The following is a 21510-nucleotide window of genomic DNA, read 5'->3' on the forward strand; positions in this document are numbered from 1 at the left end:
TCCTGTCTTCAAATATAAGTGGACGATGAATTTATGAGGTGTATTCTGTTGTTGTTTTTTTTAATTACTGTCAATATGAAAATAATAATACAATGAAAAACCATGAGAATTTTGGTGTGTGTGTATGTGCGCGCGTGCATGTGTGTGTGTGTGCATCAAATACCATTTCCAGGTTACACCCTCTTTGTGTTCTGTGACATTAACCCTAAGTTGTGTTCAGGTCAATTTTAGACACACACACAGAAGAAAAAGTCATTCACATACACACACAAACACACATACTGGACATAACTTTAATAATAGTATTCAAAATGCAACACACACACACACACACACACACACAGACACTCCTTATCCGGATTTCAGAAATGGTAAATGATTGCTTTCCCTCCCAGAAGGCCAAATTAACAATCTAAAACAATCAAAACCCTCATACACACACACACTCTCTCTCTCTCTCTCTTTCTTACATATATGGAGAGTGCAACAATGTTGGCTTGGCTTTTTTTTTTCTTTGCTTTTCGTTTTCTCTCCCTCTGTTGCAATATGAACATATCTCTTACACAGCACACAAAAAATAAAAAAACAAAAACAACGTCCAACTAACAAACCACACCACCCCATCAAAACCCCTTTCCTACCCCCACTCCAGCAGAGGCAAACCGACAAAGTCGTCCTTGGTGGGGGGTAGCAAGGAGGGGGGGAGGTCGGGGGAGGCAGCGGCCAGGTGTGCAGGCAGGCAGTACCTGGGCAGCAGAGTCCGTCTCCCTCCCTTCCGGCCCCCAGCGTCGGCGCTCTCCTGGCGTTTGGCACGCTTGGCCAGCCATTCATCCACGTCCCCGAGCACGACCGAAGAAGGCTGGTCGCTCACTGCTGCGGAAGAAGAGGTCTGATGACGCTTCTGCTGTTGGCTCTGTCGACCTGCGTAGAAGGAAACGTGGAGAAAGGTTGAATTGTTGTTATGTGTAAAGCACAGAGAGAGGATGTGAGTGTGTGTGTGTGTGGTTGGGGAGGCGAATCCACATGTGTATGTCAGTTATATGTAGGGGTGTATACTTTGGTGCATCTGCTGGTATGTGGCATGTGTGTCATTGTGATTGTGTTTGTGTATGTGTGTGAGTATGCGCATGCATGTGAAGTTGTGTAGTGTATGTGTAAATTCATAGGTGTAAGTCAGCATATGTATGGGTGTATTGTTGTATGATCTGCTGGAATGTGGTGTGTGTGTGTGTGAGAGTGAGACTCCATGGGGATATATGATAAGTAAATATTAGAGATGTGTCACATGCTTAAAGGCTTTGGATGTGGTAAAAGAAACTATTGTTTAAAATTAAATGATTCTATGGTCTGGATCTTTTTTTTTTTCTTTTTTTTTTTCCCCAAACATCTAATGGGTATCACACACACACACACACACACACACACAAATCATCCCCCTCATATCTTTCTTTCCCTCCAGTTTAGAAGAACTGTGTACACAGGAACATGCAGACAGAATGAAACAGAGATTTGTCAAAAAGGAAAATACACAAACTTACACTGTTCCTCCAGTTCTCTTCTCTTCTCATCCGTCATGTGTGAAAAGCGACACCCATCACCATAATCACAGAAACCTGTGATCAAAAATAAATAAATAAACACACATAGTTGTGTGTACACACACGCACACACGCACGCACGCACACGCACACACACACACGTAACGCACACACACAAGTTTCAAGTTTTAAATTATCCTTTCACTCCTATTGGAGTATGGAGGATTACTGTAAAATAATGTTTTCATGCCCAGAACAAACATTTCCAAATATACAACAATGTCACATAAAAGCTGAGAAAACACAAATGTCTTTTAACTCCAAAAGTATAACTAGGCAACATTTGCAAATCTAATCATCTTACTTACAGCTAAAATGATTTTTTTTGCCTCCTTTGAGCATATTACAAAAATTAAAAACCGATTTTGGAGACAAATATTTTTTAGGAACATATCTATTCCGTAACTGATCATAATTGGGACATTCCATTAAAAAATGAAACTCATCCCCAATCACAGACATGTTACAAACCTTACAAAGTCGTAACTCTCGTAACTCTCGTGGTATGCCTTTGTGTCACCCTGTTTCTATTTCCAGCTTATGATTACTACTTCGAAATCTGAAGAAGCTGATAACGTAATTATCAGGCATTTGACTTATATATTTTTCTCTACCAAATCCACTTTTGAAATTTCGATAAAACAATCATTTACTACTCGCCTCTTGAGCATGTCTCCATAGATTTTGAAAACTATCTCTCAAAGCAGCAGTCAAAATCAGATTTATGATTGTCAGTCACTCTATGATTTTAACAACTCTCTACAGAGAACTAAAATGCTGATCATGATTTAAACTTTCCATGATGGAAATAAAGATCTATACAAATGTACAGATATGCTGTGCAGCTTCTGTTAACAATAAATCATATGATAATTAAAACAAATCAATACAATACAGATTTATAGAAGATGAAATGTAATTTATTTTAAAACTCTTAATTCTAATTGACAATCACATTCATACAAAGCAAACTGATAACAATTTATACTCTTGTCCTATCATTGTATCAACAAGATTAATTTTATAAGTATAATAGCAATTTTAAATACTCTTAATATTCCCAATCACATTTGACATCAGACCTGATTCACTAAAATTAAAAATCAGACAAATCAGATCCTGTTCATCAGTTTGAGGTGTAACTGGGATATCTTTTACTTATAGTTTTTTGCTCATCCATCATCTTTGCAAAATCATAAGAATCGAAATCATGAAAAATAATAATTTCATACAGTGGACTGATAAAAGTATTAATTTCAACTGAACTGAAAAGGACTTAAAATGTTTCTTGTTTTGTTTGTTTTTTTCAAAGAAAAGGTTTTTAAAAAATATATATATCTGCATTAATATCTTTCAATTATAATTTCCTCGGCAATGGGTCCTGCCTTAGGTGAATTCCCAGTCATATCAAATCACCTAACAAAGGTGAATTTAACTTTAAGCCCAACATGAAACTTAATCAAAGTTAATGTAACTTTTACTTTTTGCAAAGCCCAATTTGATCTGGAAGAAGATGAACACGAACAAACCTGATCTTCTCAAGAAATCAGACCTACCTGTCTGTTGAAATCTGCGACAGGGTTTCTTGGCCGTCTCTGCAGCAAGAATGGATGCTGGATCTGCAACAGTTTGCTAATGTAGTTAATAAAAACATACAGTGATTCTAAAATCAATTATCTATATATATATATATATATATATATATATATATATATATATATATATTAATTATAAATTTATGAATAATTCCAATAATTTTCTATTTCTATACAACTGTTTTCAGTTTCAGTTTCAATTTCTCAAGGTGGCGTCACTGCGTTCGGACAAATCCAAATGCTACGCTATATCTGCAAGGCAGATGCCTGACCAGGAGCATGACCAAACGCGATTAGTCATGCCTTGAGTGCATGCATATATGTAATTTGTGTACCTACCAGAGTGGAATCTGCTGTAGAATTTTGCCAGACGACAACACTCTCATTGCCACAGGTTCTTTTTCAAGGAGTCAACTGGTCAAGTGCATGCTGCATACAGGACTTTGGTTTATCATCTCATCCTAACGACTAGGTGCTAAGTTTGATTTTCCAGTCAAACTTGGGAGAAAAGGTAAGAGCAGGATTTGAACCCAGACCCTCACTGACTCTCTGTATTGGCAGATGAGCGTCTTAACTCACTCGGGACGACAAGTTTTCTCCAATGCTTTTCCCCACAGATGGCCCATTTGTAAGGGTTTGGAAAAAAATTACAAAAAATACAAAATACTGTGTAAGAAAATGAAACTTTCAGAACTGGTTTATTACGTGTTGAGCTAGTACATATAAAATAATTAAATTTCTCATCTTATTTTTACAGTTTTGCCATATGTAGAAAATACTGCCAATTTTTCACCCCGAATCACCATACCCATGCTCGCTTCCTGCATTAAATTCGCTTTCTTCTTCGTCATCATCCACCTCTTCCATGTCCGACCCTTCAGTTTGTAGCATTTCAAGTACTTCGGCAACCCTAAAACATTGCCGTCGCTGCCTTGTTCGCTTCACAACATTCTGAGAAGAGCCCGCTTTGCTAACAGGCTGGTACGCGAGCAGATGACCGGTCAGTGACTTTGTCAGCGTGTGTGAGAGACAGGCCACACATGCCGGGCTGACCAATCATACTGTTCGATTGTGGAGTGACCCAGAATAGCACACTTTGCTTGGCTAATCACAAAATCACGTGTACAGCGTGTGATGAAATTTTACTTTCGAAGAATGCTATTCCATTCCTTCGTCCGAAAATGAATACGTTTTGTGTAGGAATGCATGAGCATTCCTTCGTCCGAAGAGAGTTAACCATTGTGCCACATTCCTCCTCAACTAAAAGTAACAAGGTGGTTTGATCATTCAAAGGTGATTCAAGCAATGTGCTCTGGTCAAGACTTCATTCAATGATTTATAAATAAAAATACATGTACACACACTCACACACACAAGCATACTTGCAGCCTGGTCATCTGTGTGAATGCATACTTCATGAGCAAGTGCATGCATGTGGGTGAAAAATAGATTATGCTGAGGCCAGTGTGTGTGCACAAGTTGTGTGAAAAAGTGTAAAACATATAAAAAATTAAATAGAGTGGTGTAATACTGTGATAACCTGTTCACCTAGGAAGCTTCAGGATCAAACCCCACACCTGCCAGAATTTTCCACCCCTTCACTAGACCTTAAGTCGTGGGCTGGACACTAGTCTTTCAGATGAGATGATAAACCCAAGGTCCCATGTGTAGCATAAACTTAACGCATGGAAAAGAACCCATGGCAGCAATTACAAGAGAGCTGTCTCTGGGAAAATTTCATTGTAAAACCCACTCTGATGACAGTGATGTGTGTGTGTGTGTGTGTGTGTGTGTGTGTGTGTGTGTGTGTTTGAGTCTGCAGTGATGTGTGTGTGTGTGTGTGTGTGTGTGTGTGTGTGTTTGAGTCTGTGTGTCTGTGTGTGTGCATATTATATACTGAAAACCCCGACGCAAGCATGACACAGGAAATGAATGACAAACACCTAAAGGCAGACCCTCTAACAGTCTAAGTCAGCTCTACCCAGGTAGGCAAACTGTTGTATAATTAAATCCATGTTTGCAAAGTGGTTAGAGCTAGGTTTCTGACCAAGGAAAAGCACGAAATGTATCCATATCAATCAATTAATCAATCAGTACCCCAAAATGGCAACTCTTGTTTTTCAAAGATCTGGATCTGGGTAAGTACATTGCTGGAGTCAAGACTGACTATAACTGCCACGGATGGAGGTGTTATTCCAATGAAAATGGAGACTTTTCTATATATTGTTCAGCACTGGATGATGGCACTACAAATCATGTGCTGTTGTTAACTGCTGATCATTCGAAGATGTTTTGCATGATAAAGTCACTGTAGCGTCTAGGCTGTCCATGACGTTTGTCTTATTTGTGTGGGTCTAAAGGGCGCTGTAAATACCTATTTGATGGCAGTGTTGCCACAGACCCCTGAACCATTCAACTGAAGGTCAGCCTGAGGCCTCGGCATCTGTCTTGTAGGATCTGGAACTGAAGGCCCTGCAGCATGGTTGTCATACTGCCCCTCGAGCAGCAGTCCCTTGTTATGAATCGGGCAGCATGATTTCCAACACATTCTAGTTTGTCAATGTTGCCTTGATGGTATGGGTCCCATATAACCACCCCATATTCCAATTCCATGATGACAGATTTGACAAGGGCAATATATGTATTCTGTTCTTTTGTAGTGTACGGGACAGTGTGTAGATATCATCGCAGGATTAAATTAATAGCAATAAATGTAATGTTTTACATGTAGGGAGGAATAATCCACATTTTAAGTACCATATGGATGGTACTGAGTTGCTGGAGACTTCATCTGAGAGAGATTTTGGGGTCATTGTTGACTCTGATCTCTCTTCTGATGTTCATATAAATAAAACCATTTAAAAAAACCCAGTAGATTGACTGGAATGTTAGTTGGGAATATACTGTGTAGAACTAGAAAGTAAGAACACTATGGTGGCCATTATTTAAGTCATTAGTCAGGCCAGTCTTGGAACATGGGAATGATGTTTGGAATCAGGGCTTAGTGAAACATATAGTGACATGCTATAGACAGTATTGAAAATGTTCAATGAAGATTTACTAAAAGCAAAAGAATTATTGGCTTTGCTGATATGGACTATGAAACTGGATTGCAAGCACTTCAGTTACCTAGTTTAGAGTATAGAAGACTGTGTGGTGATTTAATAGAGATGTTTAAAATGACTCACCAATTATATGATTGTAGAAAGATTCTTTGTTTACATTCAATGAGAGCACAGTGTTACAAGAGGCCAACCGCCATTCCCACACACTGTTAAAAGTTTCAACTAAAACTTCCAGATTTGCACATCTTTTTACTGACAGAGTAACAAATGTTGTTTTGCAGTTTGCGCAGGAACAGTGAATAGACTTCTGAAAATTATCTTGACATTCATTTACAGAATTTTAAATACAAAACTCATCTATTTTTTGACATGTATATGAACTGACAACAGACAAGCATTGCGCACTCAATGTTTGAAAAATGCTTATAATAAAAGAGAGTTCCCTCATGGAAGTTATATGAAGGGACTCTCTTTTTCTTCCCTACTTCAAGCGGCAAGATGCCTTATCAGGCATACACGCCTTAATAATTATTGATATGATATTGATATGATATGATGAAGATGCCTAAGGTGGTGTTGGCTTTTTTGGTGGTGTGTGCGACGAGGTCGTCAGATATCAGGACGCCAAAGAGTGGTTCAAGATGAAACAGAAACTGGTGGAAGACTAAAAACTAATAATTTGATTGCAGAATCAAAACCCCCAGTTCTTTTCTCACATAGCCACAACGTCGACATCAGTTGAAAATTCTTACCTCTGAAAGCATCATAATGCGCTTTCCTCATCTGTTGATGATAGGCTCCATTGAAATGATTTTTCTTGCTTGCTGGGTTGTCGGCGAACGCTTTGTCACAAAAGTCACAGTAGTATCTTCTTCCCATTTTCGAGAACTTGCACTGTGTGAGAGCTCTCACACGACAAACTCGATGTTTGATTCAACAGATCTCACTTTTCCAGCTCCCACATTGTAAACTTCTCAAAAATACATTTTCCAAATGGCGTATTTTCCCTGTCAAAGTTTTCTTTTGAGATGATCAGGGTTTGTTTATCTTATGTTTTTTAGATGAAAAAATAGAAGGCATGACAACAGAAACACACAATTAGCTGTGCAAAAAATCTGCATTGCTCGGGAAAAAAAAGGATAAAAAACAACAACAAAAAACACCTTTGTGTTTGGTCGACAATATGTATGATTCCCATTTGTTACGTTTTTAAATGGATCAGATACTCTTCATCTTTTGTTTCTTTTAAGTTTCGATATCGGGAGTTTTTCGGGTCATGGTCGTCCAGACTCTGAATGAAATGTGGTGGGGACTTTAATGCGCAGAGGTAGACTGACGTGGAATTTTTTTTTTCTTTTTACATTCTTTTTCCTTCTTTTTTTTCTTTCTCTCTTTTGGGCAAAGGCCAATATATAGTTCTCCTCACGTCCATCAGTGCAGTGTGTTATTACGTGACAGACATCACTCATTTTGGTTGGTTGTTGTTGAAGAGATGTTGTAGTTTTCTTCTATTGCTGATAGTGATGGGAGTGATTGTGTATGGCTGTTTGTGTGTGTTATCTCTCAGACACCATTCTCAAACCATCCAGTTTATCTACCCAGCGAGTATGTAAGCGCAGTTTTAACAGTACTGGGTCTATCTTTGAAATATTATTTCAGATGCTATTTTTACATAGTTTATGCAGGTTTTCGTGTGCATTCATATGTGTATGGATACTTGTGTGTATTGAAATGTGTTTGTCTCTGTGTGGTATTTACACGTTCAGCATTTGTGGGTATACATGTGTAAAGTGTGCGAGTAGGAGGGTTTGGTTGTGAAAGTGTGACATTTTCCATTCCATGCTCGCATTCTTTTAAGCATTAACTTTTCTTGTGAAGAGAATATGTTATTATTCAATAAGATATGGTGCTTATTGCTGTGCTGAAGAGGTGCACCAAAGTGACAGCACAAACACACACACACACACACACACACACACACACACACACACACACACACATATGTATATATATAGAGAGAGAGATATATATTTGTATACACAACAACAATAAGTGGCAAAGCCTTCATGGCTCACGTGTGATTCCTGCAGCATAATAACGACAACAACACTGACAACACTGAAATTGGAGTGTGGAAGGGAGATCAGCAGCAGCAACAACAGAGAGCAGCAGACCCAGCATGGCGGCCAAGGCGGCAGGGGACTCCGAACTGACGGAGCTGCTGAAGAAGGAGCTGAACACCAGCAAGCTGAAGTTCATGGGTCGCAGCGGTGGGGGCTGCATCAGTGAAGGGAAGACCTGTGATACGGACAGTGGCAAAGTTTTCATCAAGACCAACATGGAAGAAGGTGTAAGCTGTCGGAATGATTCATGGAGTCAAAGAAATGTGTACCCTATAATAATCTTTTTATTTTTATTTTTATTTTTTACCGCTTCTGGGTGTGGAGGGTACAATAACACTAACACACACACACACACACACACACACACACATATATATGTGTGTGTGTGTACACATTGAAATATATATGTGTACACATTGAATCACAAATATCAGTCCAGCAGCGTGCAAGAAAACGAGAATATGAAATATGTGACATTATGATTAAGCATGACAACAAACATATTGAGGAATAGATATAAAAGACATGATATTGTACTGACAGTATTTCACTTCCTTTCAATTAAAAAAAAAAGAAAAAGAGCTACATATCAATGCACAGATGTGCTGTTTTATGCCATCTACAATAATCAGACTTGAAGAGAAAATTCAGGAAATTAGACTTCTAGAGTGTATGTGAATTTTATAAGAATGATGTATTGTATCCCTGATTCAAGCATTCAACATCCCACCAACAGTCATAGTGTTTTCCAACCATTTGAGAATCAAGAAAGCATCGAAGTGTGCAGACTTATCCACATAAATTATATATATTACATGACATCTGTTTGTTTCTGTTATAGAAAAGGGGGGTCTACATGCCTGCACTTTGCATTGACTCAACATGCTGTTTATTGTTTATTGTTGCTTACAGTCCAGCTGACCAGACAGGGCCATATCAGGACTGTCAAACCATACAAATGCCCAACCGGCATCAACACAAAACTGTAGCATTTACAGAAAAGAAAAAAAATCATCAAGACAAACCACAAAACACTGTTTATTGCACCTTATCTTAACCATTTAGCTCCTTGGGGCAAATAAGACTAAGCCATGCTGAGGACGTCAGCTTTTCCACTTAATATATTTTTGAATAAACAAGATACATGAAAGTGTCCAACAATGGTTTATCATTTGACTGAGATGACAATGTGCATTTGACATGTGCTTTTGGTAGTTTTTATTGTAATGTGACTGAGGCTGAATAAATCTGCCTGCGGCTATCAAACTGCCTGCATAATATTGATGTTTAAAGCCATGAGCATGCATGTGCACACACACACACACACACAAACAGATGCATGCATGCTCACATGCGCATGCATGCACACAAACACTCACACACACACATGCACATACACATTGATGTATGCGTGCGCACACACACATGCACGCATATACACATTGATGTATGCATGTGCACATGCGCACACACACACACAAACACACACATACAGTGATACACACACACACACACACACACACACACACACAGTGATAGACACACGCACACACACACACACACCCCCACACACACACACACACACACACTCCACTGTCTCATTTCTGTCTGCAGGCCAAGATGATGTTTGATGGAGAGGTGGAAAGTCTGGAAGCCATCATTGCCGTGGGTGTGGTCAAGGCGCCGAAGCCTATCAAGGTATGATATCCACAGAATAATGTACACATTCCTTTTAGAATAAACACAGTGACTGCATTCCTTTATTTATCATCATTTTATTTTAATGTGCCAGAGTCTCTGGCCTTTCATGCCCTGTTGTCATGGTGACCTCAGTTTCCACTCCACTCACTCCCATGCCTTTGGTGGATCATTCCCGTCAGGTTCTCTGATGTCAGCACCAAATGCGTATGGGAGATCCTCGGCGTCAACTGGCTTGATTTTATTTTGAATAAAGAGGATACAGATCCAGCTGCCTACCTTGTCAGCCATCATCTGCTGACAGCATCTCCACAGGCTGGGACAAGTATTGAAGCTCCCCGGGGACAAGAATTTCAAGCCAAGATTGGAGAAAGAGGGGACAGACCAAGATGGTGGCAAATAGTGGCAAGAGACCTCTGACATGCTGACAGACGATGGGATCAGGATCCATTTGTTTATAACTCCATGCGATGGGGTGGCATGGGCAAACTGGTTGAGCACTGTGGACTGTGGAGCGCTTTGACTGCCACATGTGTCCATTGATGCTTGTATTATATATGTATGTTTATTTATTTATTTATGTATGTATATATGCGCTGTTCTTTGGTGATGCACTCTCCCAAAAAGAGAACAGCTTGAATTTCACACATAGAAATTTGTTGTGACAAAATGTAATACGATGTAGCCGAGCGCTTAGATGGCTACGATAACCATAGTGCATCTCACAGCACATGCCATGAAGTGGATGACAGTTTTACTACATTCAGTGACGGTGTCCAACCATTGACCTGTTGATGTAATTTGTGTGGTGTGACGCTATTTTAAAAAAATTGATTGAATGAAAGCTGTTAGGCATCCGCCAGTCACTTACAGAGGTGTTGCACGCAAGCACATATCGAGTGTTGCACACAGTCACCTGCCTGACATTCAACTGCACTGTCTTCTTCTGCACCGTTTCAGTGGCATTACTCCCACGCCGCTCATTTAGATTCCCCTATACACGGCCACACCCGGGTTCGTCCATCACAGTTCCAGCATCGGCAGTCCACTGTGAACCATCGATGTTAGGTCACCAGGAGGCCACACACCAGAGGATACCCTGCACTGCTGCTGAGTCACTTCGGTGGTGTTCAGTGATGCCTGTTCTGATTTAACGTACTTAGGACTGCATTGTTGTTCTTATCTTCTTTCTTATCTTCTTTTCTTCTTCAGCTTTTCTTAGAACCATTGTAAAATAAAACAATAGGAAACCTTTTGTGACTGGCCTCCATATGTCTCCGGTCTGTGTGACGATCTAAATTTCTTTCTATCCTTTCTCTTTCAATCCTGTAAATTCAGTAATTCAGTCATTCTTTTGTAACCCCTTTGTTCACCACTCGGGCATGGTTAGACGATGCAGCACTATATAGTACAATGTGATACGATGCAATACAGTATGATACAACATACTACAGAATGACACATTACAAGAATTATACCATACGATACGATAAAATACGTTACAATATTATACTATACAGTAAGATTCAATACAGTGCAGAATGATAAAAGAAAATACAGTATGATTCAGTACGATACACTGTACTATGACATAGTGTAGCAAAATGCAATACAATCAGTGCGATAAGATAGAATACAGTACAATACAATACAGTACAATATGATACAAATCAGTATGATACAATAAAGTACATCAACAATACAATATAGAACAAAACGAAATGACAAAAAGTAATACTGTCTGTATAAAACACAAAAAGATACAATTTGATGTGGTGCAATACAGTATATCAACTTTACAATACTGTACGATGCAATACAAAACAGAACTCAGTACAGCACAGTACAAGACAATACAACACAACTCAACACTCTGTACAGGTGGTATCCATCCCTAGTGGAGGGGCGGCCTTCGTGATGGAGAATTTGGACATCGTGGGAAGTCTGCAATCCAAAGCGGCCACTTTAGGCGATCAACTGGCCAGGTAATTTTGTTTTCTCCTCCTCACCATCTGACACTGATTTCAATGGCAGTACATCCACACTGCTCATTGCGAGTCTCCCATACACAGTCACACCACACCCATGTTCGTCTGTTGCAATCCCAGCGTCGACAGTCCACATGGAACTATCGATCATTTGTTAGTCAGTATCTCTTTGTTTATTTCTATATCTGAATGTTTTTTTCCTGAGTTTGTTTGCTTACTGTTTGAAAGATTATTTGGTCTGGATGCTAGTCATTCGGATGAGATGATAAACAGGTTCTGTGTGTAGCGTGTGCTTTGTGCACGGAAAACTGAGAACCCACGGAAGCAAGAGAGTTGTCCCTGGCAAAATTTCGTAGGAAAATCTACTCTGGCATACACACGTGTGTGTGTGTGTGTGTGTGTGTGTTTGTGTGTGTGTGTACGAAGCCTGACTGAATGACACAAGAACCGAATGATGAGCGCCCAAAGACAGTTTTCAGTCGGCTCTACACAGGTAAGCAGCCTGTTGTGCAAATGACTCCTTGATTGTAAAGTGCTTCAATCTTGGTCTCTGACCTAGAATAGGCACAATATAAGCATCCATATATCAGTGAATCAAAAGTATTTATGTATATTCTCAAGACTTGGCCTATTATGTTAGGTGCATGTTGTTGTGTTTAACTGCCTGTTTGTCAGGTGTTGCACTCGTTGACTGACGTGGTGTTAACCCTTTGTTTCAGACTTCACAGGCATAACGCGGAGTTGGCCGCCAAGGACACAGCCGGGGCTCAGTCCGTGCACAAGGGGGGCGGGGCCACAGCTGTCAAGGAGTTCGGTTTCCCCGTGACCACATGCTGTGGATACATCCCTCAGAACAACGAGTGGACGTCCACGTGGGAGGTAAATTTGACCTGGACTACACAAGACGTGGGTCAATTGGAAATTTCCAGCAGCAAAGAGAGAGAGCTGTATGATCGATGGTTTGTTCACTTCAGTGGGAATTCATTTACAGTGTAGTCTTCTGTGAAGGGCTTTGACTCTCAAACTAGGAGGCTTGGGAGCTAGTTGGCCTTTGAGGACCATCCTAACACTAACTGTCCTTATGTTCTTTTGGCCAAGAGAGTGGCAAGACACTCTCCAGTTTTTATAAAACTCTAGCCCAGATAGTGGGACAGCAGTTGCCTTCTCTGCTGTTCTGATGGTCAAAGTTGGACACGACTGTCATACAACGTATTTTTAATTGACCCTTTAACAATATTTTGGTTTCACTTTGACTCTTATGACCATGAATAGGTGTTCATATGACAGGTAAATTTTACAAGGACTGAACAAGTCATGGGTGAATTAGAAATTTCTAATGTAATTTTATTTGGCGCTTTAAACATTATATTGGTTTCTTTTTGATGGGTTTTAAGAATTTACAAGTATTCAAGCCCTGCCATGGACCCTTTGTGGTCGGCTCCACAAAAAAAGAAATGATGATTTAATCGGAGGTGAAGTTCACACATATTTACTTTTCTGGGTAGAAATGCAAAATAAAGTCATCATTTTTTGTTGTTGTTTTTCTTTCTTTCTTTTTTTTCCGGTATGATTGTTTGGAATGGGAGGCATGGCAGATACGTACTTTAACCTTACTTTTCTGTGGACGGTTGTCACTTACTTAGATTCCTCTTCCTGCTTGTTGCGTTCTGTACATTTCTTTCTTCCAGCGGTAGGTAAACATTAAATTTTATGTATGATGTTCTTTCCATAGTTGTCATTTTCTTCTCTGTCTGTGTGTGACTTTTACATTTTTTTTATTCTCAGTGTGGTTTTAACATACTTAAAATTGGTACCTTGCTTCTCCCTGCAACATCAGCAGACTTCCAATGCCGTGTATGCTCACCACTCTGCAAATTCAGACTGGGCCTGCAGAGGCACTCCCATAGATAGACACACAATTAAGTCTTCCTTGAGACCCAGGGACAACCCATTATTTCTCCTGTTGTCTGTCTGTGAGTCTGTGTAATAACTCAGTGTTCGGTTGTCTTTGTGTCCATGTGTCTGTCTGTCAGTGTGTCCATGGTAAACTTTGACAAATTTGTTTTCTCTGGTAATACTTTGTCAACACTAAATTTGGAATAAACATAGTGAAAAAAATCTTTCCACTCATACTAATGAAAAGTTTAAGTCTTCCGGATTAAGCTGTATTTCTGGATCGTGAACAGCTGACTTCGTTAAGGCTCTGAATCCAGAAAATATATTTTGGGCTCTTCCCATTCAGTTGCCTGAACATATGTTAGGGTTTAAAGATGTCATGACATCATTTTTCTTGTTCACAATTAAAAGAAAAGAAATACAAATTCTGGACAGTACACCTAGAATGACACGAACTGCACCGTTGACATGTTTACTGCATTTGATTATTTTAAAGTGGATACTGAATTAACTAGAATGACCATAAAAATAAGGCAGAGCTTTCTCAGTTTTGGTAAGTCAAGTGTGCGCCGGTGTGCAGCAAATCTGGAGAAAACAGCAGCATGTTGCGGTGTGACTGAGGCGATGGCAATGTCTCATCTACCGCAAACTTTAGAAAAATTCTTAAACAATCAAGATTTATGAAAATAACATGATTTAAACAGTGTTGTCCATCTCGAAAAGAGTAACGAATTGATTGCACTGAAAAACAAGGCATTACCTCTCTTGCCAATGGGGTCAAATAAGGTTTGTCCTCCACGTGAGTTACTGTACAATAGATGACTCATGAGTTGGGGAAGTTATGTGACAGTGTCTGTGTGTTCGTTTCAGGAGTTATATGCAAGAAAACTGGATCAGCAGATCACTCTGATACAGAAAGAGGTATGCCATTGAATGCTCTCTCTGTCTCTGTCTCTCTTTAGTCATGATAAGTGTGGATGAAAGTACACTGTGTTTGTGTATGTGATACATGTTTGGTGTGCAGTGTGGTATGTATGAGTAAGATGTGTATGTCTGTGTCAGTTGTGTGTGTGTGTGTGTGTGCCTGTTGTTCACAATCAGTATAACGGTCAGTGATATGCTTCACAACCAGTAGAATGGTCAGTGGTATGATTCACACTCAGCGTAACAACCCAGGACTCCGCTTATATCAGAGATTTACATATTACAATTAGGCCAACAGCAAAGTGAGTGCTGTATGGTTTCTCCGCAGCAATGGGAATTCATTTAAAGTCTTTTATCAAAGACTATGGCTCTCAAACTGGGAAGCAAGACTGCACTGTCTCTTAGTGATGCAGCCTTGGGGGCTAGTAGGCCTTTGGGAATCATCCCGTTGCCGGCTCTCTTGGCTGAGAGCGGAGACGTAACTTGGGCAAACACTGTCCACTTGTATCAAATTCTAGCCCAGATAGTTGGGACATCAGTTGCCTTCTCTGCTGTTCTGACGGTCATAGACGGACATGACTATAATACATAACGACCAGTAGTATGATTCACAACCAGTATAACTGACAGTGGTATGATTCACAACCATTATAACAGTCACTGGTTTGATTCACAAACAGTACAACGACCGTGAAGCAGGCCAGGAGTGGGCGGTACTGCAGCGCAACATCCCCAAGTTCTTCACAGGACTGACCATCGTCCCGGCCCTTCTGCACGGAGACCTGTGGTCCGGCAATGCTGGCGAGACTGCCGATGAGCCGGGTGAGTTTGAATCCCTTGACTGCCTTTTGACAAGTATTGTCATCAGGGAAGTGGCTGTCACCTCTCACTGAGATGACACTGCGTTTGTAGGTCAGGATGTCAGTCACTTCTCTTTGTTTGCCCTTCTTCCTCTTGGGGCTGCAATGCTGATTGTTCAGCAAATCACTGATAGACCATTGATAAGCACACAAAAAGTAGTTACCTTACTAATGTATCATCTCAACATGTTACATCGTTGCAGTTTAAAAAAAAAAAAAAGTGATGTAGAGCATTAGAAGATCCATGGGGATCACTTGTTATTTCTGTATGCGTGCTTCATTTGCTTCATATTTGTGACAGAACGCATTGACACTCCTTCACAGAAACCTTGGGTGACTGTACACCCACAAGTAACGGCAACACATAGAAACCGTGGGTGCCTGTATGCACACGATGTACGGCAGAGCATAGAAACCATGGGTGCCTGTACACCCACAAAAAATGGCAACGCATAGAAACCATGGGTGTCTGTACGCCCACGACATACAGCACAGCATAGAAACCATGGGTGTCTGTACGTCCACGACGTATGGCAGAGCATAGAAACCATGGGTGTCTGTACGTCCACGACGTATGGCAGAGCATAGAAAACATGGGTGTCTGTACGTCCACGACGTATGGCAGAGCATAGAAACCATGGGTGTCTGTACGCCCACAACATATAGCACAGCATAGAAACCATGGGTGTCTGTACGTCCACGACATACAGCACAGCATAGAAACCATCGGTGCCTGTACGCCCACAACATACAGCACAGCATAGAAACCATGGGTGTCTGTACGTCCACAACATACGGCAGAGCATAGAAACCATGGGTGTCTGTATGTCCACAACATACAGCACAGCATAGAAACCATGGGTGTCTGTACGTCCACAACATACGGCAGAGCATAGAAACCATGGGTGTCTGTATGTCCACAACATACAGCACAGCATAGAAACCATGGGTGTCTGTACGCCCACGACGTACAGCACAGCATAGAAACCATGGGTGTCTGTACGTCCACAACATACGGCACAGCATAGAAACCATGGGTGTCTGTACGTACAGCAGAGCATAGAAACCATGGGTGTCTGTACGTCCACGACATACAGCACAGCATAGAAACCATGGGTGTCTGTACGCCCACGACATACAGCACAGCATAGAAACCATGGGTGTCTGTATGCCCACGACGTACAGCACAGCATAGAAACCATGGGTGTCTGTACGCCCACGACATACAGCACAGCATAGAAACCATGGGTGTCTGTACGTACGGCAGAGCATAGAAACCATGGGTGTCTGTACGCCCACAACATACAGCACAGCATAGAAAACATGGGTGTCTGTACGCCTACGATGTACGGCAGAGCATAGAAACCATGGGTGTCTGTACGCCCACAACATACAGCACAGCATAGAAACCATGGGTGTCTGTACGTACGGCAGAGCATAGAAACCATGGGTGTCTGTACGTCCACGACATACAGCACAGCATAGAAACCATGGGTGTCTGTACGTCCACAACATACGGCAGAGCATAGAAACCATGGGTGTCTGTATGTCCACAACATACAGCACAGCATAGAAACCATGGGTGTCTGTACGTCCACAACATACAGCACAGCATAGAAACCATGAGTGTCTGTATGCCCACGACGTACAGCACAGCATAGAAACCATGGGTGTCTGTACGCCCACGACATACAGCACAGCATAGAAACCATGGGTGTCTGTACGCCCACGACATACAGCACAGCATAGAAACCATGGGTGTCTGTACGCCCACAATGTACAGCAGAGCATAGAAACTATGGGTGTCTGTACACCTACAAATAACGGCAACGCATAGAAACCATGGGTGTCTGTACAGCCACGACATACAGCAAAGCATGGAAACCATGGGTGTCTGTACGCCCACAATGTACAGCAGAGCATAGAAACTATGGGTGTCTGTACACCTACAAATAACGGCAACGCATAGAAACCATAGGTGTCTGTACACCCATGACATACAGCACAGCATAGAAACCATGGGTGTCTGTACGTCCACGACATACGGCAGAGCATAGAAACCATGGGTGTCTGTACGCCCATGACATACAGCACAGCATAGAAACCATGGGTGTCTGTACGTCCACGACATACGGCAGAGCATAGAAACCATGGGTGTCTGTACGCCCATGACATACAGCACAGCATAGAAACCATGGGTGCCTGTACACCCACAAATAACGGCAACGCATAGAAACCATGGGTGTCTGTACAGCCACGACATACAGCAAAGCATGGAAACCATGGGTGACTGTACACCCAGGACATACAGCAATTTTAGTTGGTGTAGATATGTGTGGGAAAGGTTAAATTAATATCTCACAAAACTCACTATGTTCCGTTCTGCATGCAGTGTTAATCAGCTATTGACTTTTTAAACTTTTGCTCTGTATGTGTGTGTGTGTATGTATGTGTAGATATATATATGTGTGTGTGTGTATGTGTGTGTTCTGTTCTATGAATGTGTATATATTTTCACTTGCGTATGCGAGTGTGCGCAAGTGTGTTTTTGCATGCACATATGTATGTGTTTTTGCATTATGTGTGTATACATGTGTGGGGGTTGCACATGTGTATGTATGGATTTGCATGTATTTGTATATGTGTTTTTGTTTGCATATGAATATGCATGTGCCTGTATGAATAGTTATGTGTTCCCAGCTTCCATTTTAACCTTTCCCGTACGTCGTGGGTGTGAAATCACCCAGACAAGTGTTTTTGCTCTGTAACTCAAGTAATATTGAAGCCACTTCCACATAATTTCATGACTTTGTCCATAATATAGTTTACTACATATCCACTGAACATTATTTTCTTTTATACATAAACAAAGAAGTTATTAATCAATTAATGTCCCAGTACGTCGTGGGTGTGACGACACCCATACTCCCAAAGAATAAACCTTGCACGCCGTACGTCGTGGGTGTGGAGCCACCCATGCAAAGCTTGCGCGCCACGCGTTGTCGACGTGACGTCACTTGGGCTTGCTACAGAGAGAGATCAGAGTGACCTTGTCTTTTGTTGATCGTATCCCGGTTCAAGTCTGCGGTAAGTTTTACTCTAAAGTTGTAACTAATTTCAGAAGACAATATTTATTGCACTAGATATCTTCAACAATATTGAATGGACTGTTTTTCTTGTAGAGAATGATCGGGAGCAACTGATTGATAGCTTTTTATCTAGTTGGAATTAAAGTGCCTTTCTAAGAACTGGATATTTTTGTAAGTCTGAAATCAATTGATCTAAAATCTAGTTGATATAGAAATTTTATTCTTATCCTAATCTGTTCAAAGTAGAGAAAACCCGACTATGGCTAAAAAAAGAAAGATAGTTGATATAGAAATTTTATTCTTATCCTAATCTGTTCAAAGTAGAGAAAACAACACTCTCTTCTCACGGGCAAAACTTATTCACAGTGCGCCTGGTCAAGCACTGGAGTAAATAGCCTACACGCACAAGTGGAAACTGCGCATGCAAGTCTGCTGAAGAAAAGTCAGATTTGCTTTACGGACAGGTGTAGGTTACTGTGCACCCACGACGTACGGCAAGGTCTTATTTCTTCAGTGAAACCATGGGTGCCTACACACCCACGACGTACAGCGAAGGGTTAGTTCATACACAGAAACCATGGGTGCCTGCACACCCACAACATACAGCGAAGGGTTAGTTCATACACAGAAACCATGGGTGCCTTCACACCCACGACGTACAGCGAGGGGTCATTCCTTCTTAGAAACCATGGGTTTCTGCACACCCACGATGTACGGCGCGCAAAATTTTAGGCGACGTACGGGAAAGGTTAACCAGTCAGATCGAGCGTAGAAGACAGCTGATGTTCAGGTTTAACTGTTCCTCACACTGATCTGTTGTTGTTTTTCCCAGTGTGGTTTGTTTTGCTTTCAGTGATTTTCGACCCATCTTCTTTCTACGGACACTCAGAGTATGATCTGGGCATAGCCACCATGTTCGGTGGTTTCTCCCAAAGCTTTTTCGACAGCTACTTCAAAGTGCTGCCCAGAGAGAAAGGCTTCGACAGTCGTTTTCAGTTGTATCAGCTTTTCCACTACCTGAACCACTGGTGAGAGCTTCTTGTTTGTCTGGTGTGTGTATGGGGAAGAGGAAGGGGGGCATAGTGTGCGTGCATGTGTGTTCGTTCTGTGTGCTCGTGAACGCGCTTCTTGATATATGAATATGTGTGTGTGTGTGCATGTGTGTGAACGTGTGTGTGCTATGTTTGTGTTTGTAGGTGCGCACACGCTTGTACGTGTGTATGTGCGTACGCATGTGCACATGAGGGGGGACGTAGTGTGCATGTGTTGATTTGAAAAATAAAAATCAGTCGTTCAGTAGTGAAACATTTATCTCAGTCTTCTTACTCCATCTTCCGGACACACACTTTCCATGGAGTCAACACCTGTCTGGTGGCAGGTGCAACAGCCCAGTAGTTAAAGTGCTGGACTCTCAATATGAGGGTCCTGGATTCAAATCCCTGTCACGGCCCCTGGTGGGTGAAAGGTGGGGAACCAGACCAGTCAGTGCATGAATCTCCTTCGTCTGTTCACACACGCAGATGATTAAACGCGCACGATAAAAATTCCATAAACCATGTCAGCGTCCGATGGGGTATGGAAACAAGAACATGCCCAGCATGCATACCCCTTCAATACAAACAGACTACAGCTGCCTACATAGTGGGATAAACATTATCATGCACTAAAAAGCCCATTCATACATCTACACAGGTGTGTATGTGGGAATTGCAGTTCACAAACACAGTGAAAAAGAAAACAAAAACATCAGTCTGGTGACTTTTGTTTTCCACAGAAGTCAAATTAAAGTTTTGGCATGTTTGCATGTTAATACTCACTACTTTGTGTGTGTGTGTGTGTGAGAGAGAGAGAGAGAGAGAGAGAGAGTGTGTATGTGTGTTGATTTTTTTCTCTTTTTTTTTTTTTTATAAGTTTTAACTGCTTCTCAGTCTACGTCATCATCGGACATGATGGACTAGAAAAAAAAAAATGCAGTTAAAAACAAAAGTTTTAACCCGCAGATACTCACTCATTTTACATGTGTGTGTGTGTGTGTGCAGGAACCACTTTGGCACGGGATACAAACACCGTTCCATGAACATCTTCAGAACACTGAACATGAAGCAGATGTGAAGGTGCTCTTGAACCACTGCCCTGCATATTAATTCCATTGATATAATATTTGGAACAACACAGCAATTTCACACTTCCTGAAGACGCCAGAACTGACCAAACCCGGTGAGACGATTGACTTGAGCTAAACCTGCAAAGTGTTCTTATTGTGCTGTCTGTGAGTTGCCCCCCTTGACTGCTGACCCTTGATAAAATGAGATCAGTGCGACATGTATTAAGAGGTGCATAATCAACTCCCTGTGTGCTTCTGAGTGGTGTTGAGTTATTCACTTTGCGTGCACACACACACACACCCACACACACAGGACCATGGACAATTCCGCACGCTCCTGAACACAAGAAAATAGTGGAAATGCGCGTTTGATCTGCCAATCACAAATCGTTGGAAGAAATGGACTTGCCCGGAGTGACTGCCAAAAAATATTTCACCCGAATTTGATTTTGGTATTTTTGTTACACGTTAGTGTTATAGTGTCAGGTTATGGGTTGGATTGTGGCATCCCCAAGCCACAATACACTACCCCTTGTTTACCACCTCCCCCCTACTCTCCCCCCCCCCATC

At 41.3% G+C, this 21510-nt stretch overlaps 2 protein-coding genes across 3 annotated transcripts; one reads left to right on the plus strand and one right to left on the minus strand.

Moving 5' to 3' along the window:
• Positions 1-277: 277 nt before the first annotated feature.
• Positions 278-7368, minus strand: LOC143288495 (zinc finger matrin-type protein 5-like). Of its 2 annotated transcripts, none has more exons than XM_076597063.1 (4): positions 7011-7368; positions 3155-3217; positions 1539-1613; positions 278-921 (listed from the first exon to the last, which is right to left on the minus strand). In XM_076597063.1, the coding sequence occupies exons 1-4, from the start codon at positions 7135-7137 to the stop codon at positions 638-640; spliced, it is 549 nt and encodes a 182-aa protein (XP_076453178.1). In that variant the 5' UTR covers positions 7138-7368; the 3' UTR covers positions 278-637. The 2 variants fall into 2 exon arrangements, with proteins under 2 accessions (XP_076453178.1, XP_076453179.1); XM_076597064.1 differs by lacking the exon at positions 7011-7368 and adding an exon at positions 4002-4180.
• On the plus strand, positions 3550-21510 carry LOC143288494 (ketosamine-3-kinase-like). Its single transcript, XM_076597062.1, has 9 exons — positions 3550-3704; positions 8349-8608; positions 9996-10079; positions 11961-12064; positions 12787-12946; positions 14834-14884; positions 15568-15709; positions 19690-19864; positions 20876-21510. Exons 2-9 carry the CDS (start codon positions 8438-8440, stop codon positions 20946-20948), a joined length of 960 nt encoding a protein of 319 aa, XP_076453177.1. The 5' UTR covers positions 3550-3704; positions 8349-8437; the 3' UTR covers positions 20949-21510.

The sequence above is a fragment of the Babylonia areolata genome, chromosome 12, assembly GCF_041734735.1.
Source record: "Babylonia areolata isolate BAREFJ2019XMU chromosome 12, ASM4173473v1, whole genome shotgun sequence".
Taxonomy (NCBI): Eukaryota; Metazoa; Mollusca; class Gastropoda; order Neogastropoda; family Buccinidae; genus Babylonia; species Babylonia areolata.